This window comes from Parasteatoda tepidariorum, chromosome 5 (genome assembly GCF_043381705.1).
Source record: "Parasteatoda tepidariorum isolate YZ-2023 chromosome 5, CAS_Ptep_4.0, whole genome shotgun sequence".
Classification (NCBI taxonomy): Eukaryota; Metazoa; Arthropoda; class Arachnida; order Araneae; family Theridiidae; genus Parasteatoda; species Parasteatoda tepidariorum.
This window is the reverse complement of record NC_092208.1, coordinates 7,720,813-7,741,635: the sequence shown is the minus strand read 5'-3', so window position 1 is coordinate 7,741,635 and position 20,823 is coordinate 7,720,813. Positions and strand designations below refer to the sequence as shown.

The window sequence follows — 20,823 nt, the reverse complement described above, 5'->3', positions numbered from 1 at the left end:
TTCTGTTGTATAGTAAAAAGATACACACGTTTTTTTTTTTTAAATTTTTTAATTATTTTTATTTATTATTATTTTTAATAAACTGTTGTTTGTTATTTTTTACTTATTATTTCCCCCCCTTTTTCATATGTCTATTATTTTTCTTTGTTTTATTCTTCGTTATGAACTTATCTAATGAGTTCTGTTTACTTGCAGCTTAAGCGCAATAAATGAAACTTATTGTTTTTCTTAACTTTCTTAGTGTTTTCTTGTATTTATTTATTATATATATATATATATATATATATATCAATCTTATGTACTAAAATAAGTGCTGTTAAGAATTTTCAAAAGTACTTACTTTGATACTGCATTTCTCAACTCGTTTTCACTCTCTTGAAGTCTTCTTCGAAAATCTTCCACTTCAGCTTGTTGTTTACTACACAAGTGTTCTAATTTTTCTCTCTGCTCTTTAATTTTTTTCGCTCTATTATCTCTGACCTAAAAATTCAATATTTGTGATAAAAATATTCATTTTAAAAAAATCAGAAATGGGTAAAAAAATTCTTTTAAAACAAATATTTAAAAAAATTATTTGCATGGTACTCAAAATAGGTTTTTATTTACTGTAACGATTCAGGAATATTTAACCAGGGATTGCATATTTAATTTACTGTCAATGTCTAAATGTTGCTAATAATTAGTGCTATAAACAAATATATACAGGGTGTTCTGCAAAGGCTGCACTTAATGTATATTTTTGAAACTTTCATCAAACTGCAGACACAAGTTGCAGGGGGTCTTAACCCATTGGGGTCTTAAAATAAAATCAACTCAACTGAAATGATAATTCTAAGGGGGTGATAATTTGAAAACCATTTTTTTTAATTTAAAGCACTATGAATTAGTAATATACCGCACTATTTCATAACTCGTTAATTCTAATTTAGTTTAAATTTATTGCAAAAGTACTTAAATCACTTTTTCTGTAATACTTTATTATTTTCTCTACTTGTATTTTACAGTACTTAAACTTCGCTTCCTTGAATAATGGCTTCTTACTTAGAAAGCAAACTTATTAGTATTAGTTATTATTATTAGTGATTACTTATTATTAGTTATGTATTATTCGAGTATTAAACACACTGTTAAAATGAATATTTGTTTGAAATTTTTTTCGCTACTATTATTATAATTATTATTATTATAATTTAAAATTATTATTATTATTATTATTACTATTATATATTATTACACAAAAAAATCAAGGTCATTTGAAAATAGATTGGATGTTACTCTAATTAGACTTTTATTTCACAATAATAACAAAAATAATTCTTCTTCTGATATTTATAATAAAGTAATTTACCAGATCATATTATTTTTTTAATCTATCTTAATTTTAGCGTAATTTATAATTACAACTTTTTCATTACTAACCAATTCGTAAATTCAAAGAAATCGAAATTAAACAAAGCAGTAAAAAACATTAAACAGACAAAATGTAAGAGACATTAAACAGTCAAGAATTAAAATCTTAACATAAATTCTTAGTTCGTGAATAAAGTTAAAATTTAGAATTAGTCTTAGATTTTTATATCTTACTGTAAGTTACTTATTAATTCAACTAATATTTAACACAGAAAAATTTAACTTCCAGCTTTTCCTCTCTCCTAAAAATTATTTTCAACTTACTTGTTTTTCGCTTTTAATCTCTAATTCCAAAACATTAATTATCCATCCCTGCTTGATTGCCAGGTCACTTAGAAATTCAGTCTTTTCTGCTTCTTTAGAAAAAATCTGGGAGAAAAAGAAGAGCTATTTTTTACATATCACATTATCATGTCTTCAAAAGGGAACAGATTGATATAAAAACTTGATATATGGAATATAGCATAAATGAAAAATAGTGTAAGAAATTTGAGCCACCTGAAATTTTTCTGTGTTACCAAAAAACTGAAAGTAGAAAATACAATACGCAGACTTTTTTAAATAAAAATAATAAAATTTTATAAATATAACTCAAGGAGATATGTTTTAAGAACAAATACATAATTTTTTAAAAAATATTTTCGTTAAATAGCTATGTAATTTTTCCTAAGTATTTTATTGAAAAGTCAAAACTTTTATATAAAAAATGCTAATTTACATACAAAAATAATGTATTAATTATTCGAAACATTAATAAATAAATGAAATTTTGCAATCAAAAGATATTTCTTTAGTAGTTAAAGCTCGGTTTGTATTTAATACGGGTATTAAAAAATTCATTTTTTTTATATTTTTCGATATTTTCTTAGTTCTTAAATTTAATATCGTAGAATTGATACCTCAAATTATGAAAAATGATCGCTAGAAAAAATATTAAGCAAATTGTTGTTTACTATTCTAACATAGCTGCCAACCTTAGGAGTCAAAAATTAGGAACACTATACACGACAAAATTATACGCACCAATTACGAGAACAAGATAAAAATTAAACTATTAACTTAGAACATTAAATATACTTAAATTCCTTATGTAAATTAGTAAAACAGAACTATAAGCACTTTCTTTAAGGGAAAATTTGCAATATCTTATAATTAGAAATACCAGAATAATAGTTTAAAAACTACTTTTACCCAATAATATATAATTATTCTTCTCCAAATTATAAAACACAGGTAGATAATAATATGAATCATAAACAAATATTTCTGATGCAAACTCTTAAGTAGTTTTTAAATACTACAATGCATTTTTCAAAACATAATAACATATCTCAGTAGAAATTTAAGATTTTATTTAGTGAAATGGTTAGCAGAAGCTATTATAACAGTGTTTTCCAATAATAAGTTACTAAAACTTTCTGCACAATGCTGTGTAGAACTAAAGTTCTACACAATGATCAGAGGAATTGGCGATTAGAACAAAGGATTGGTTTAAAATCATAAATATTCCAATTTTACGAAGATTCGGACTTTTTTAATAAAAATATCGGATTTCATTTAAAAATTAGGAACGAATCTGAAAAATTCTGAGCAATTTGCAGCTATGTTATAATAATAAAAACGATATCTATAAATAAAACTTGAAGCTGCATAGTTACCCTTTGATAAACATATTTAAATCCTTCTAACATGTCTTCGAATCTGTCTACTTTCGACGCTAAATTATCTTGATTTAACAGCAGCGCATTGTATTCACATTCTCTTTCTAATCTAAAATGAGAAAATATGTTTAAAAGATTATGAATAACCTGGGAAAAATTCTTAAAAAGTAGTAAAAAAAAACATTTTGCAAAATTGAATGTAATATATGAAAAGTTTCTACATCTCAATACCTTTGATAGAATTCTTCAATTATTGACTCTTGAGCAGAATCTAGCTCTTTCAATGGAGCCATTTGTTTTGTCATCATTCTCTGATTTCCCCGAGCATTAATAATTTGTTTTACATGTAATAGCTCTTCTCCCATCATTTCCAATTCCTGTCATAAATATTATTATTTCTTACTTCAAATTTTCAAACAAATTAAGGAAAAAGTCTAATAAATAAAAGAAACCAGAAAATGTATTGAAATGAATAATTCTCAAATACTCAGAATAAGAATATATCTGCCTCATTAACTTTTAAATTAAAAGATATAATTTTTTACTTGAGTTTGAAATTTGGAATTTTTACAATTTTTTAGGAAAAACACACATGACTTACGTATTTAATTCATATACAATGTAGTTCTGTCCGTCGAGAATAAAAGTGCAAAACTACCATTTCGGTGTAATTTTAGTTTCAAAATTCAGTGACGTAGGTATGAAATTAAACAGCAAAAATTAAAAGTTCCATCCAAAGATTTAAGAATACAAGTAGTTTACCAACTGATTTATCAGTCTTTAGCTGTTGTTTGAGGTAAAGAGTACCAGGTGGAATAAATAGGTTAAGCTTCAAAATTGAGCTTTCTTCAGCTTGTCAGAACATGAACCAAGTAAAATAATACCTGGTTTAAAATGTAACGTAAAACGAAACATTTAAGTTCAATATTTTCTGGAGCAATGTCTAATTCAAAATCTGCTGATTAAGGACAGACGTCTGTCCAGAGAGCTAATGAATGGCTAATTTATGCATCAGTCTTCAGCCGGATTGACGATTTACCAGCAGAAAATCTAATGCTAGATACGAGTCAATTGGATTCAGGTCTTTTCGTAATAAAGCAATCATATGACTGCTTGGAATTTAACAACTCAAATGCACCTTCTTCTGCACCGAAGCATTCTAAATTACATAGAGCTATAAGCAAACTCTACAAAGTGAACTGAAAAGATGCAAATAAATATAAAATTAAAGAAATTGGATCAAATATCCATTTCTTCGCAAGATAAGAGTATTGAAGTCGAACCTGACGGATATCTTTGATTTGCGAATGAGTCACATTTAGTTGAAGACGTGGCGCGATATTTGCTGCATAAGACTTGGATTCCTCAAAATTGTGCTAGCCAAGTCAGAAATAGAAGGTTTTAAATGTTTTTAAAAAACATAACTGAACCATATACCTATTAAGTCTTACATTTAATGATAGTTATATTCTTTAACAATTAATTCTTAAAGAACTTAATTAGTGAAAAACTATTAAGTTTCTAAATAACTTATCGGATATTTTAATTCCTTTTACCTTTACGTTTATTTTGGGTTATATACTGTCTATTACTTATTCATACCTACTCAAATTTTCTAGATTGTTACGATATAGGAAGCATATATTACGAATGAAGAATTTGGTTTCTTAAATCGTACCATCTAAAGGGAAATAGATTTATTTTTAGTCGCATATTATTGTAGTTATTGGTGTTGTATGATTGTTAGTTACGTAATATGGAACTGAAAACCAATAATTTATTCTATATAACTGAATTTCATCATTAAAATGTTCTTCATATTGGGTTTTTGATTCATAAAAATTAAAATAAAAAGTGTTACAATTCAATCAACTTTCTTTCTTTCTTTTTCACCTGTTGAATACTCGTTATTCGCAAGGGTGAAAAAGTATAGTAGAAAAAATCAACATATCAGTATTTATCAACATTGAGAAATCGCGCATAAAACTGAGAGGAACATTTAAAGAACAGTTCTGACACAATAAAATAGTTTAATTACTTCTAGCTCTTTCCCATAAATTTGAGTTTCACAACGGAACTTAATTTTTCTTTTAATTACCCTAAATATAATATTATTTATGTTCAGAAAATCTCAGTTCAAAAATAAAAATAAGCACTTTGTTTCTTATTGAGTAAAAAATGTGAATTAGTTAAGGTAACTTCAGCATGCCAACAATAATTGTGCGTAGAATGAAGAACTTAGAATAAAGAATCTAACATGGAAAATTATTCACGAATATGCTATAAACTCCTATTGAAATCCGTTTATTTAGAGCTGAAAAATAGTAAATATCAACGCTGCTATGTTTCAACTAATTGAAATAAGAAAAGAACAGTATGCGGTTTAATAGAACTATGTACAGTGCTAATCTTATAAGTAAAAATCCCTTTCTAACTTTTCAGAAATTATTATACTTTTTATTAAAAAACTAAAATTTAAATTTTTGAACATTTCTTTTGATTTTTGGATAAAAGTTATTAGGAAAAAAATTAAATAAATATTTTGTTCAGTAATATAAGTAAAAAATATGTGTAATACAATATTAAATTCAACAGTGGAATATATTTACAAACACGTAGGAAGCAAAAAAAATGAAAAATAAAATAAAGACAGTGTTCTTAATAAAAATTCAAAACAAACTTACTTCGTCCATTAAATCAATGAATGTATATTCAGCCTCAGTTCTCAGTAATTGCTTCACATTCTGCTCGGCCATAGCTTTAAGAAAGTAAAATCTGAAAATAATGTTTGGTATGTTTCGATAAGAGACAAAGGAGACTAATGCAAAGAGAAAAAAGACAAATTTAATATGTCTCATGGACGATAAATTTTAAGAAAGCAGAACATTAATGAAAAAATAAGGCGTCTAAAGAGTTGCAAATGTTTATATACTCCTCATAGCATTTATGATAAAAGTGCACAATTGTTTATGAAAAGAAAACTTCAGAAAAAGTAAAGCTTCAGTAAATGTAAAGTTTACATCTAGTAGCATGCAACCTCTCGCACTCTTTTTCTATATTCAATTGACATCGACTGAAGCACTATTTTAAAAAATAAAGATATCGTAAAGGAAAAATAAATTTTAAACCACAATGATTAAATAATCAGTATTTAAAGTAAAAAAGCTGAACAAATCTTGAAACAAAAACACTTAAATTTGCTATAACTTTTGAACAGTTATAAATTTTGAATAGAAAGAGAAAAAAGAAACAAAATAAATATTAAAAAAAACTCTTGTTAAAATTATAATGCAAAATGGTCTGATCATCTTTAAATTTCTGTGTAGTTGCATTTCATCTACAAACATAATTTTTATTTTTACTGCAAGTTTAAAATTTAGTAATTTTTGAACTAGCAATCAAATTGTAATTATAATATCATGCTTGGTGTATTTCAATAAGAGTATTTAAAAAAGATAAATGCAAATTTAATATGTCTCATGTACGATAAATTTTAAGAAAGCCAAACATGAACGAAAAAATAAGTTGCCTAAATCGTTGCAAATAATGATAAAATGTTCATTCGCCACTTATAGCATTTATGATAAAAATGTGCAACTGTTTAAGAAAAGGAAACTTCAGGAAAAGGTCATGGACCAAATGTTCTTTTTTTCTAGTTAATACTTTCACTGTTCTATGGTTAAGAAAAATATCAATTGGTCTTAATATATCAAAGACATATTACAATTTTTTTTTACTTTTTTAAAAAAAGAAGCTGGAAGCTATGCTCGCCAGTCCCTATAACTGGTTCTCTCTGGTTCATTTTTGTTTACTTAATCTTAAAAAAAAAAAATTAAAAAATCACGCAATATTTCGGCTGCAAAATATACAATTATTCTAGTTTTAGGAAAAAATATTTTTTGAAAAGTTAATCGGAAAGTATTGGACAGTTCCCTGAACTTAAAAAATAATCATCAAAAAAAAATAATAATTGTTTTGAATGTGTTACTCGATAATTCGAAGTAATAATTCTCGTTTAACGAAACTCATTGCAATTCAGAGAACGCTTGTCATTACTCATTATTATTTTTTTAAATTTAACTAAAATCGTAAAGTTTTATATTTATTATTAAGTTATTTTACAACACGCAATTTTGCACTCTTTTCTTCCATATTTAACCAGAAACCGATCAAGACAAATCCAGACCTAAAGACAAATCCCACCAAATTCCCCGGGCCCCTTACAAAATATTTTGAAATTAAAGTACTGAAGTTTACTTAATATTTTGAGTAATTAGTCCCAACAATAAAGAAGAATATAATGAACTGCATGATTCAAGATAAACATTCTAAGAAATTTTGAAAGCAGACAATTGAGGATTATTTTTCTGAGATAAAGTTTACGCATCTATAAATTAAAGCAAAATATAAAACAACAAAACAATGTTATGTCAAAATAAAACTAGTTTGGTGACCGCAAAACAATTGAAATCAGTGATTTTTGCTAAAAGTCACTGATTAGCTAAATTATTTTTTTATTAGCTGTAATTATTTTTTATTTAGTACTTAAACCAACGCAAAGCTATCTCACCTTCCATTAGACTTTTTACTAATTTTTGAGGCACCTCAGAAATTGTGGGCCCTAGACCCATGCCTATTGGGCCTAGGCGATAATTAGACCCTGTATTAAATAAATATCCACTCGAAAGAGATTTTAAAAAATAAAGTTGTCGTGGAGGATAAATAAATTTTATAGAACAATGGATAAATAATCCATAATTAAAGCAAAAAAGCTGAACAAATCTAGAAAAAAAAACACTTAATTTTGCAGTAAGATTCAATTAGTAAGAAATTTTTAAAACAAAAAAAAAACTCTTGTCATTTAGATTTTGAGCAGCGAAGCAGTATATGAAGTAATTAAAAGAAAAAAATTCGCAAAAAGCATTTAACTTGCAATATAAAATTCTTATCGCAAATAATCGTGAAATTCTGAAGGCATAAATTTTACTAATCAGTCACAAAGGATATCAACAAAAACTTCTGGTACATTAAATGATAAAAAACGAGAGAATAGAGAAGTTTTTGTTAAAACTGATGAGAAAAATATTTCCACGTTTTGAAAATAAATTTAAGCTATGGTGTCAGTTTGAACAATAAGTGCCAAAGAATATTTAAATCGAAATGTAATGTTCAAATATTTTAAATTATAAAATATTTTCCTATTTTACATAATGAACTGGAGTAATGTGAGTTAGATATATCCAAGTAAATATTAGAAAAGTATGATGTTTTTTATAATTGAGACACATAAAGCGTAAAATATGGTTTTGAAAAGTAAAAAGCATAATTTTGGTCAGATGATTAGTATATAATTTAAACTTATAAAGGTAATTTATCATGGAAAAGAAAACTAATATGCACATATACTTTATAAAGTTGATTAAAAAAATTCCTCTTCAATAAACATTTCATATTATTTCATAATATACGTTATTAAAAATATAATTTACTTTAATTTATGTTAATTGACTATATGAAGTCAATTAATTTTATTTATAATAAATTCTAGACTTCATTAATGAATGATGCTTACTTAAATCCTTTATTAATTTACATGAATATATACAACAAGTATAATTTTCTATTCCTTTGTATAGAAATTTAATAAAATTAATCATTACCTACTAATTTTATCAATTTATTTAAATCTATTTATGAATCTTGAAGTTCGATACATATACGATAAATAATCAATTTATTAATCATATCAAGTAATATAAAGCAGTTTAAATTTTTTGAATAAAAAAATGTATTTTAATTCGCTTTAAGTAATTTTAAAAAACAATTAAAGACGAAATTAATAAATATATATTTTGTATACTCATATTAATATTTATTACTGATTCCAAAATTACGTAGTTTTTTAATAAACATTTAATAGTATTAAGCAGTATGCGCTATTAAAACATAATATTCTTATTTATTTATCTTAATTGAATAGATGATACCAATTACTTTTATTCATAACCTAGACTTTTTAAACATAAGATGCTTTCTTAAATCATTTATTAATTAATATGAATAAACACAACAGAAATAAACATCCCTTAAAGTTCTATGAGGACGTCACTTCCGTCCCTTAGACTACTATTGTCAACAACTGAATTACACATATTAAAAATTAGCTAAAGGACGAGAATGCACAATCACACTTTCGAAAAATCAGATTACTCCACTGAATCAATATCGTGATTCAAATTCATCTAATTTCAAATCAAACATCCCGATTCACGTGACTTTTTCCAAATAGTTCATAAAACAAATTCTATGAATAAAAATTAAGAAATGAGCAAGTTTTGTGTCCTATTTATGATTCAAAACATATTTGTAACATTAAGCATCTATTTTTACAAAAATAAATTAAATAAAATTTTCAAAAATATTTAGATTAGTTCTTTAAAGTTATTTTGATTTATTTAATTTTTACTATCGATTAAGCTCTATTAATAGTTATAGATGTAAGTATTTTTATTATCTAAAAAATAAGACTTATTTTGATGATTTTTATACTAATATTTAAGCATTAAAATTTCATGAAATAAGATTTAAATAAATAGTTCTATCAATTTCTTCTCTTTTAAAAAAATTATGAGAAAAATTTATAATTTCCTAAACTCAGGATTTCTACCTAAAAATATTTTCTTTTAGTAAAACTAAGGTATTCTAAAAGCCACAACCACCCCTGAATATACTTATTTTTAAATGTATTAATCTATTCTTCAATTATGCTTAGTAAAATATATCCTGTCTCTAAGGCATTGCCAAAGTGCGGTACGCGTACCCCCAGGCTATTTTTTGCAGAGTTATCAGTTAATAATTAGTGGTGTCAATAACCAGCCAGTTGTGATTTTTAAATTTTATGCAATTTTTTATAGTAAACGATACATTCATTTTTTCATAAGTGATACACTGTTACGAAAAATTTAGAAAGGTTATACGAAAGTCATAAGTTTGGGAAACACTGCTATAAGGGAAAAAGCTTTGAAATTGGTAGACGAACAATTAAATAAAAGTTCGTATCGTAATTTTATGAATGACTACTTACATATATACTGACAATCTCTAATATAGATATATATATATACTGAATGTCAAGAATATCTAATGAAACATGTATTGAATTTAATCTACAGCTTAGTAAAACTCACAAATATTTTTAGAAATCTTTTATACAAAAAAAAAAAATGCAATGAAAATTAGATTGTTCAAAAGATATAAAATATAATTAAATTTTATTTTTAATTATGTACCAAATATATAATTAAATTGTTACACTTAATAAAAAACTGAAAATTTTTTCTACAAACCATCTATAACTAGCATAAGTTAAAATAAATTGAGGTATACTTGATTATTTAATAGATAATAAATGTAATTAAATTACGCTGACAAATTATATGTTAAATATTTAATTAAATTACACTTAAAGAAAAATTATAAAATGTTTTTTTTTTATTTGAAATCTCACACAACTAGCACACAAATAAAAACATCAGGGAAGATTAAATTATTCAATAGATTTCAAATATAATTAAATTGAATTAATTTATTATATACTAAATATCAAGAATAAATTATTACACTGAATGAAATATGTTTCTGGAAATATCTAATAACAAGCTTACAAAAAAAAAATATAAAGAAAAAATAACTCAATAGATATCGATTATAGTTAAAAATTATAAAAATTAATCATTTACTAAATGCGAAGAAAATTTAATAAACTTACTGACAAACTTTCTTAGGAATCTATTATAATTAGCGCGCAGGTTAAAATATCTGTGAAATATTTTTTTTTGATAAATATCAATTTCCATTAATTTAATATAAATAAATTTGAGCTTCCAAAACAAATTTGTTTTGTCAGCTTATAATATTTAGCTGAATTTTAGTCTATAATATTAATTGTTAGTTCATAGTTAGCATTTTACTACTATATATACTTATAGTTCAGGATCCCTCTTTCTTTGCATTGAAAATTATGAAAACAATGCGTAGAGTACCAAACAGGTATAATATGTATGGGTAATAGGATATTTTAATAGAATATTATGCGTAAAGTAGTAAAAAATTGCTTACAAAATATTTCCCTCTTGATCTGATAAAAAAATCATAAATTATTTAATTTTTTTTTAACATTCTATAGAGGTAGTTGAAATTGCAAAATATTTTACATAAACAAAATTGATTAAATAATTTGAATATTTCTAAAATATTTATTAATAATATAAGATTCAAATTTAAGTTATAAAAATCTAGTACGAAATTACTCTATTTAAGCAATGAATAAAATTTAATCTGAAATACTAAAAGAAAGATTGCGAAAAGAAATATAAAATGCTAAATTCTTTTTTACTAAAAAATATTAAAGTATTTCTTTGCAAAAAATAAATAAAAATGTACTAATTATAAGTCTGTGAAATCATTAATCGCTTCTACTTCCCTTGAAAAACTAAATGTTTTGCTGCTTATTCCACTTTAAAAATTACATAAATATATTAAAAAATCCCCTGCCTAACCCCCTTGAGATCATGCATTACATATTATAACTCAGCTAAAAACTGTAGAATATCAGTGCGCATGATCAGTGACAGAGTACATTAAATTTCAAAATCACATTAAAATAAAAATTTAAACAATATAAGCTCTAAGGAATTACAAAAGAATAAATAAACATTTTTAACTTACGTTTCACAAGTCTTTTTTTTTTCAACAAACGTACGAATTCGAAATTTAATTTAAATATTTCTTAGACTAAATTTCTTCTCTACAGAGAACTCAGTTGCTTATCTATTCCTATACTCATATACTAATGACTTTGTAGTGGACGATATTCTTTCACAGGTGGCTTACATCAAGTGGTTCTGACCATCAACTGCACAAGTCTGAATAGGAGCTGATAAGATGGTCAACTAAAGGTGGGTGGTCAATCCTGATAAATTAGTGGGAGTAGAAATAATGAATATAGTGAATGGTAAGATCTTAACCTTGACAAGTGCAATAGCGATTTGAACAATGCATGTTCGTGTTCAATAGCAAACAGATGTTGAACTATGAGAACAACTGGTGTGATAGTAAAAATAAATCATAAGAAAACTGCTTTAACTACAAATACAAATGAATAGTTAAATACAGGTATGTCAATTTTGAATAGGATGAAATCGCAACTGATAAGGTAGCGACCAGACACCCTACTTTGAAGATCGAATGATGGTTATTGTTACAATGAAAAGTTCTGTTCATAACATTTATATGGATGCATGGTAAATAAAAAGAAATCTCTTCAGAATTTTATTTCTGCGTAAAAAAAGAAAAAAAGTAGGAAATTATTTTTAAACTCCATTTAGTGCATAATGAATTTAATACCTTTCACGTAGTAAAAAATACATCTTTCCTTTTTTCAAAATTTTAATTAGTTTTTATTTTCTTCGAAAAAAGTTATTTTTTACTTCACGAGCAAGTAAAAAAATTTGTTATTATTAATTATATATATATATATATATATATAATTAATAATACTTCATTTTTGTGAACATTGTACTAACCGCTTTAATTTTCGGTAAACGGGACAAATAATTGAAATGGATGTGCAGAAAGTAAATCACGTTTTAAATTAAACTTAATCAATTAAATCTAAACTAATTATAACATCGAACAGCGGACACTAAGTAAAAAAAAAATGAGTGTTGGAAATGATCTCTGCATGATACTGATAAATAAATGCTACTTCATTCTAAGACACCAACTTAGATCTCGTCACAAGAGGAATGGAGCTAAAATCTTGATTAAAACATATATCCGACTAATTTAACCGCTACAGGCTTCGAAAGCTGAATGTTGAGCAGCCATATTAGATACAGGCTACTAATTTTTAAAAAAAAATACTAGACTCCTATGTAAAAAACAACTCATTAGGACAGCCCTGGTTTACTGTAAGAGGCAGTCCTCATAGAAGAAGAATATTTTAAAATATTAGCAAGTGTTATAGAAAAATATTTAAACTAGTTACAATAAAAAAAATTAAATCGCTTCTCCGAGACAATTATTTAAAATTATAAAATATTTCATCGAAAACATCTCAAAAAATCTTTAAAAGATTTTCTTCCTTTAATTTAATAATAATCTGAAATATTTATGAAAGCGATCATTGTAGTTGTTATGCAGGAAGCAATTTTCCGTAATATGGGACCTAACGTTAATTAATTGGTTGTATTAGACATTTGAAATTTTCCATATTTGTAATTCTATAAGTTTTCTTTAAGTAAAACGCAGAATGTTTAGAGTTTATAAGATTTGAGGAAAATGAGGCAAAAATTGCTAAAAAGATTTGAAATTGGATAAAAATATATATATTATTTAAGAAATATCAATATTCAATTTTAAAACAATATTCGAACATTTTCCATTCATGCATATGAAGATTGAAATGTATTTAAACAAATGGTTTGTGGGATTATATAACAATCTTGCCAAATGACATTAAAATTCATATCTAAGTACGTTTTCTTCTATTCAAGACGCACACAAATGTATATATTATATAGTGTAGTGAAAATATACCATATATATGTTTTATAGTATCATTGCATTGCATTACTTTCCAGTTATTTCTCCTTCTTCCTATTTTTTCTCTTTTTTTTTTTTTTAGTTTAAACTTATTTATCATTTTAATTCAGCAAAAATTTCATTTTAAAAATTAATTCTCAAATCTCTTTCCTTAAGAAAATGAAATAAAAGGCGTCTTTGTTTCACTTACTCAATGTGCCATTAATTTTCTTTTTTAGATTAATAAATAATGAACATTTAGTTCATATAACATAAATATTCAATAAAATTCAGAATTGACTACTGTTAACGTTATTTGTAACGTTATATTCCCCTTCTTTCGAAATGTGCCCTCAAGATTTTTTTTTCTATCCAAGAAGCTTGTGGAAGTGTTTCTCCTTAACATTACCAATCACAAGGAGAAAGTAACATTACCATTATGCATTTCGTTATCTGGTAGGGGGGAAAATATCCAACTTACGTAGATTTCCCAACTTAAGAGGTCTCTACCTCGCCATATTAGATTTTAAGAAGAATTTTTGGTCTACCTTTTTTTAATATTTATTTATTTATTTTGTACTTTACTCACTTTTGAGGGTGTAATATTATTCGACGGCGCAGCATCTTTCAAAAATAAATAAAGAAATAAGATAAAGAAAATTATTGGGTAGCTTAATTTGTCATGAAAAATAGTGTTTAATTATTTTCAGAACTTCGTTATACGTTTCCTCGATTATAACTTTAAAGCAATAAAAATCAGCTATTTGTCATTTTGAATCAGTCATTTAAAATACACATTTGTTAATTTTTTGAATTTTGAATTTTTTTTTTCAATCATTTTTATTACGTAAATTACACAAAAATATAGATATATATATCAAAATTCAAAACAGACAAATGTATATTATTTAACCACCTTTTAAAAACTCTTAATTTCAGAAGTTTATTTTTCTCAGAAAAAGTTAAGGAGAATCTAAATTGCACTTTATTTCCCAAATTGTGATAAGGTGAAGACCATGTATTTTACATGTATTGAAAGATACTACCAAATAGAGAAAGTATTTACCATCAGTTTATTTGTGGAAATTAAAAAAGAGATGTGAAAACATGTTTAGATTTTTCCGTTTCCGTTGATTGTTTGAGTATTAAAAACTTTAATTAACAAATCAGTATTGCTAACTTAAAATTAGCGAACGAGGATTGAAATTGGGTTACATTTAAACCATTTTTCCTTTTCATGTTACTGCATGAATCTTCCTCCTAGATTCACCATCTGCTGTATTCTGACTTGGGTGGTCTTTACTTCAGTCATGAAGTTAGTGAAATAGGAATTATTATATTACTCTACACAATTGAAAGTCAATGCTTTTGGATCACAATGTTAAAATCAGCAGGGTGCATGCACTGATAATGTTAACTAGTTTAAGAGAAAGCAATTTTCTGCTCCCCTTCGCAATCACAGGAGGTCTGACCGATACAAATAAGACAGTCCAACAAGATACGGAAATAAAATTATGCATAAAATAAATTACAAGAAATTATTTGAAACACCTGAACCACCAGGTTAGGTGAAATTCAAAACACTGGATTATAACAATTGCTGCAGATTTTCTGTAATCAGTGATGTGTTTCACTCTGAAAACGTGAAAGCGTAATTTCTCGGATTTACTTGAAAAAATTTGCTATTTCCATTTTTAAAAAAATTCTTTTTTTTTTTTAAACTTTTTAGTGTGGCATAAAATTTAGAAGTGGTACGCATAGATTTGTTTTTTTTTTCTAAAAATTCAAATATTCAAAAGGATTAAAAAACTTTTAAAACAAATGAAATAAAAAAACGTTTTAGTGAGGTACAATTCGATGCACACAAAGCGTTTATACTGTTTAAATCGATGCAAAAATGTCCGAAAAAATTATTCGATGTAATATAAAATTAAATAATAATTAAAAATAATAATTATAAATAATCAATAGTTTGAAAAATATCTATTTTAAGTAAGATTTTCTTGTTGTGAAAATACTCTGAAATGTGATAAAAAATATTTTGAATTAAAAATCTAGCCTCGAAAATAGGTTAAATTTACAAAAAGTAAATTAAAGGAATCCAAATTTCCAACCAGTCTTCAGCCCTAAGGCTTAAAAATCTTTTAACGTTATCTTTTAAAATAGCAACTTTAATTGTAACGTTAATCTTTTTAAATTGCGGCTACCTCCCTCCTTATTTATTTGTGTGTCGAGATGTGAATTTGTCCACAAAAAATGCATGTTCCTTAGGAGAAAATACGTTTCATTGTCTGATTTCATTGTTTGAATCACAGTTTGCTCTAATTTAATAGCATACTACCTGAATACTCGCTCTTTTCACGGATTGAAGTAAAGTAAGTTTTCAATAAATCAGTGTTAATAAATACTACGAAACGAAGAACAAAACTGAAAGACTTATATTGCCGCAATTAATAGAGATAAAAATAGTTCTCGNAAAAAAAAAAAAAAAAAAAAAAAAAAAAAAAAAAAAAAAAAAAAAAAAAAAAAAAAAAAAAAAAAACGAATCACCCTGAATAACTTTTGTTCTAATGATCAGATTTTCACGAACTAAGTGTCAATCTTAACGGTTCCTGGGGGTGACCTCAAATATGCTATTTAATTAGTGCTAACTATTAATTAAGTTACGAAATCCGACACAAAAACGTACTTTCTCTGAATAACGTATATATATATATTTTTTTACATATTTGGAATCTAGACACTTGAATTAGGGGGGGGAAGACAAAATTTAAAAAAAATTGGGTCGCAATAAAGGTTTATATATTTGGCGATAGTCCAGAAAACCGTCAAAAAAAGTCGCCTGCGCAAATGAATATTTTAAGATAACCCATTGACTAATTCAAAAGAGGAATGCTTAATTTTACTAGGCTGCTACGCAATCAAGCTCTGACTGTAAAAAAATTGAAATAATGTTCTGAGATTGCTCGGAGAGGTTTAATTAATTGTTAATAGAAAATATCTCGAAGTTTCTAGGCAATAGACAATTTTTAAGCTAATTTCTGTCCAAAAGGCAGAAATTTTTTTATTTTAATCTCTTTTGAAAAGAAAATTTGAATCGATTTATAAATTATCTATGATAACTTTTTATCTGATATTATTTAGATTATGCTGTTTTTGCTATTTCTATTCTAGGATTTCATACTAAAATCAAATTAACGTAACTTATTATAGCTATATACAAAATTTTAGGGATAATAATTTTTACAGCTTTAATCGAGTCTTCTAGGCAAGAAAGTTTGAAGGAAAAAAAAGTGCTTGAAAAATAAAATGTAGATTGTATAGTAATTCTAATGCACATTCACAAAGTTTTCCATAATTTGCGATATTTCTTTTTTCTATAACTCAAGGAATTGCTGAATGTTTTTTTGGCTTTTCAAAAACATTGAAATATGTTATGTTTAAGACTAAGAAATGCCAACCGGCCTGTGTAGTGGGCAGGGAACTGTCTTTTCATCAGATAGGTTCAGGGTTCGAATCCCGGGCAAGGCATGGATGTTTTTTCCTTCTCTGTACTATCTGTCCTTACTGTGGGATAAAAATTTCAAACCAAATTGTCCTTTCTTTCCTTCAAATTTACGAAAATTTGTTTTTAAAGTAATTTCTTTTATATTAGTTTGCGAAGGGACGTTATCGTTATTCGATACATCGATATCGTTCGGTATCGATGTTGCGTTATTCGAGCGTTATTTCTAACGTTTAACTTCTTTCGAAATATGCCCTCAAGATTTTTTTCGACCATCCAAGAAGCCTGTAGAGGTATTTCTCCTTTGCATTACCCACCACAAGGAGAAAGTAACATTACCTGCTATTTGTGCATTTCATAATCTGGTAGGTAGAGGGAAAAAATATCCAACTTACGAAATATTGCTATACATTATGAACTTCTGATACACAAATATGTCACAAAAAATTACATTTAAATGTTTAAACTAGATTACTTACAGTCCTTTTGCAAATTATTAGACGCACTTTAAGATTCTATATAAAATCTTAATTATCTGATGAGGTGATACTACACAGCATTATTGTTTTAATGCGACTGAAACCGGTTTGCACTTGTTTACGTTCGTGTATCAATGGGTTAAATTAGACGATATATAATATAAATTTGACGATAAGATAAATTAGGCGATGTATTATATAAATATGTATATTTATTATAACAAACATTATGTTTGTATATTACAATAATTAAATCAAATTATTAGACGCATTATAGTATTTTAATAATGACATGATTTGCACGAGTTTATACGCAATATTTTTTTATTTAAACATACATGTAATGGGTTTTTATTCAGGAGATTTTTTATATACTTCCCATTTGTATTTAACGTTTTACATTAGAAAGTTAACCAATTGATACAGGAGCGTGAACAAATTCAAGCCGGTTTCATCGGAGTAAAAACAATACTGATAATCACCTGATAATTACAATTTTACATAAAATCTTATAGTGGGTCTAATAACATGGCCAGGAACATCATTTAAGGTGTAGTAGGTTTCACAATTTAATTTCATTTGCAGTTTTATGCGTCTACCTCGCCGTATTAGATTTTTGGATTAATTTTTGATTTGCCTTTTTTTAATATTTCTTTTCTTTTGTACTTTACAAACTTTTGATGTAGTATTATTCAGTGGCATAATATCTCGGTAGAAAATAAAAGAAAAAAAGGTGAAAGTTAAGGGGTTGCTTTATTGAATATGAAAAATAGTGTTTGGTCATTTTCAGAACTGTTTAGATATTTCCTCGATTAAAACCTTAAAGCAATAAAAATCATTTATTTGTTATTTTAAATCTGTCATTTAAAATACACGTTTGTTAATTTTTTAAGATTTTTTAAAAAATTTTCGAACATTCCTATTACGTAGAAAGGAAGATATATATCAAAATTTAAAACAGACAAATTTAACCACGTTTCAAAAGCTCTTGATTGCAGAAGTTTATTTTTATCAGAAAAAGTTGAAAGCGAATCTAAATTACGCTTTAACATCACAAATTGTGGCAAGGTGTGACCTCGTATTTCACATATATTGATAGATACTGCCGAATAATGAAAATATTTACCATCAGTTTATTTGTTATAATGAAATAAGAGGTGTAAAAACGTGTTTAGAATTTTCCGTCTTCGTTGATTGTTTGATAATTGATAACTATAATTAACAAATCGATATTGCCAACTTAAAGGTAGCTTACTAAGATTGAAATAGACGAAACTAGTATAACATAGCGGTGCCCCTCCCTCCTCCCCTATGCCACATTTCTGCATGAATGAAAAGAAAGCAAACATGTTCTGAAGGCTATATAACCAAATAAACTGAACTAATATACTGAGTATGTCACCTCCAATAACACTGCTTTCTTGGAAACACAGCTTCTATTTATATGATTGTCAAAAAATGAGTGATAGTACACCAATTTCACTTTTCAATAGGAATTCCAGTGCTTCCTGCAACAAGTACAAGGTCAAAGACCTGTGGGGGTCCAAAAGTCAAGACAGGTGCTTCTACCCTTTCACCCCTTTTAAATTGCTGAAAAAGAGAAGTGATTATGTGACGTCATATGTGGGGGTGCTTTCCTTCTCCAAGTGGGCACAAAAATTAGCCCAGCAGGTGAACTTCTTCAAGGTCGGTTTTAGTGGGGGGACCTAGAGTTGCTGGAAACAAGGAATATGTGATGTCACATGTGGGGGTGCTTGAGATTTTCAATAGACAGTACAACAGGTGAACTCTTTCAAGGTCACTATATCATTGATACTTCCTTTCTACCCATATGACTGATGACTGCACTTTTAAAGATGAAGGGGAAAAAAAGTAAAAAAACTTGTGCTTTATTGTGCGTAATTCTGAAACTTGAATCCACTGTAGTTTCCAGCAAAATGCTCTAAATTTATTTTAAAAAATTATTATTGTGTAAAAAAGCATCTGAGTAAAAAATTAACTTAGACAAAAATTTTGCATTTTCATAAATTTGTATCTAATTCAGTCTACCTAATTTTTTCTTTCAAATTATTTTTGACAACTCCATTTTTTTACAGGGGAAAAAAACTCAATGCCTTAATAAATTAACTCGATAAAATTTATTTAGTATCTTTTTTTTTCGATTTTCTTGTTTTCAGAAGATGCAGTACTATATGCAGTAGATGCTGTTTCTAACCATGGATGAAGGAATGTGTTTTGAAAATTTTGATTACTCTTTTATAGGAAGTTTGTATAAAATTATTTATAATCCTGTTAACAATTTAATAACCAGAGAGTTTATTGACTGTTTCTTTATAAATATCTTTTAAAAGACGTATTGCCAAAGTATTGAAACAGTTCTGTGATTAACACCTTCAGATTTAGTAAAGAATTATAAACACGAGAGCCGAATGTTAGTCTACTCATATGCAAACGATTCGATTAATAATAAAATTTTGAAACGATAAAATATAAACTGAATTTAAAGCGGAAACAACAGTTTTAGTTCAAATTTTACTAAAATGACAATTGGTTTCATATATATATATATATTATTAGATTTTTGGATTAATTTNCAAGGATCCTCAAGAAAAGAAACATAGTTTAGTGTACTCAGACGAAAGTGAGTAGGTGTTTAAAATTGTAAGGATGGAAAGTTATGCTATGGAAAATGATAATGGTAAGTACTTATGCCCATTCTATATATAGTTAACTGAAATATAATAAAATACTAATAAATAATTTTTAATGCGAAGATTTATTTTCGGTAATAAAATTTACTTAATTGTAATGTGAAATAGAAAAGTATTTCTTATTAACTTAGGAAAAAGAGTTTTGTTCGATTTTTTTAAAAATATAAAACGGAGATGTTATTTCGCTCTTATATATGCAATACTTTTTATTAAAAAATTATTAATTTTTATTTAAGCTACTAATTTTTATTAAAAAGTATAATGCAGATTATATAATTATTTAACAAAAAATTTTGGTGAAATTGCAATCGGGAATTTGTATTGCAATCGGGAATGCAAATTCATGTTTTAATAGTTTGTGAATACATTGCAAATATGCATTTGTTGATTTATTCACACACGCGTTCACCATTTTTTTGCATCAACCATTGCGACTAGGTTTCAAAAAATTGTAGGCAATACAATTAGATTAA

The 20,823-nt window shown here is 26.2% G+C and overlaps 1 protein-coding gene across 1 annotated transcript in view; it reads right to left on the bottom strand.

The window, feature by feature from the left end:
• LOC107451083 (golgin subfamily A member 6-like protein 7) overlaps positions 1-12,001 on the bottom strand; it is a 22,355-nt gene extending 10,354 nt beyond the window's left edge. The window contains exons 1-6 of the mRNA XM_043056235.2: positions 11,799-12,001; positions 5,756-5,846; positions 3,303-3,448; positions 3,069-3,180; positions 1,675-1,779; positions 341-480 (exon numbers count right to left, since the gene is read on the bottom strand). Of these exons, the coding sequence (XP_042912169.1) occupies positions 341-480; positions 1,675-1,779; positions 3,069-3,180; positions 3,303-3,448; positions 5,756-5,827 (575 nt within the window). The 5' untranslated portion in view covers positions 5,828-5,846; positions 11,799-12,001. The remainder of the gene's footprint in view (positions 1-340; positions 481-1,674; positions 1,780-3,068; positions 3,181-3,302; positions 3,449-5,755; positions 5,847-11,798) is intronic.
• Positions 12,002-20,823: the final 8,822 nt, after the last annotated feature.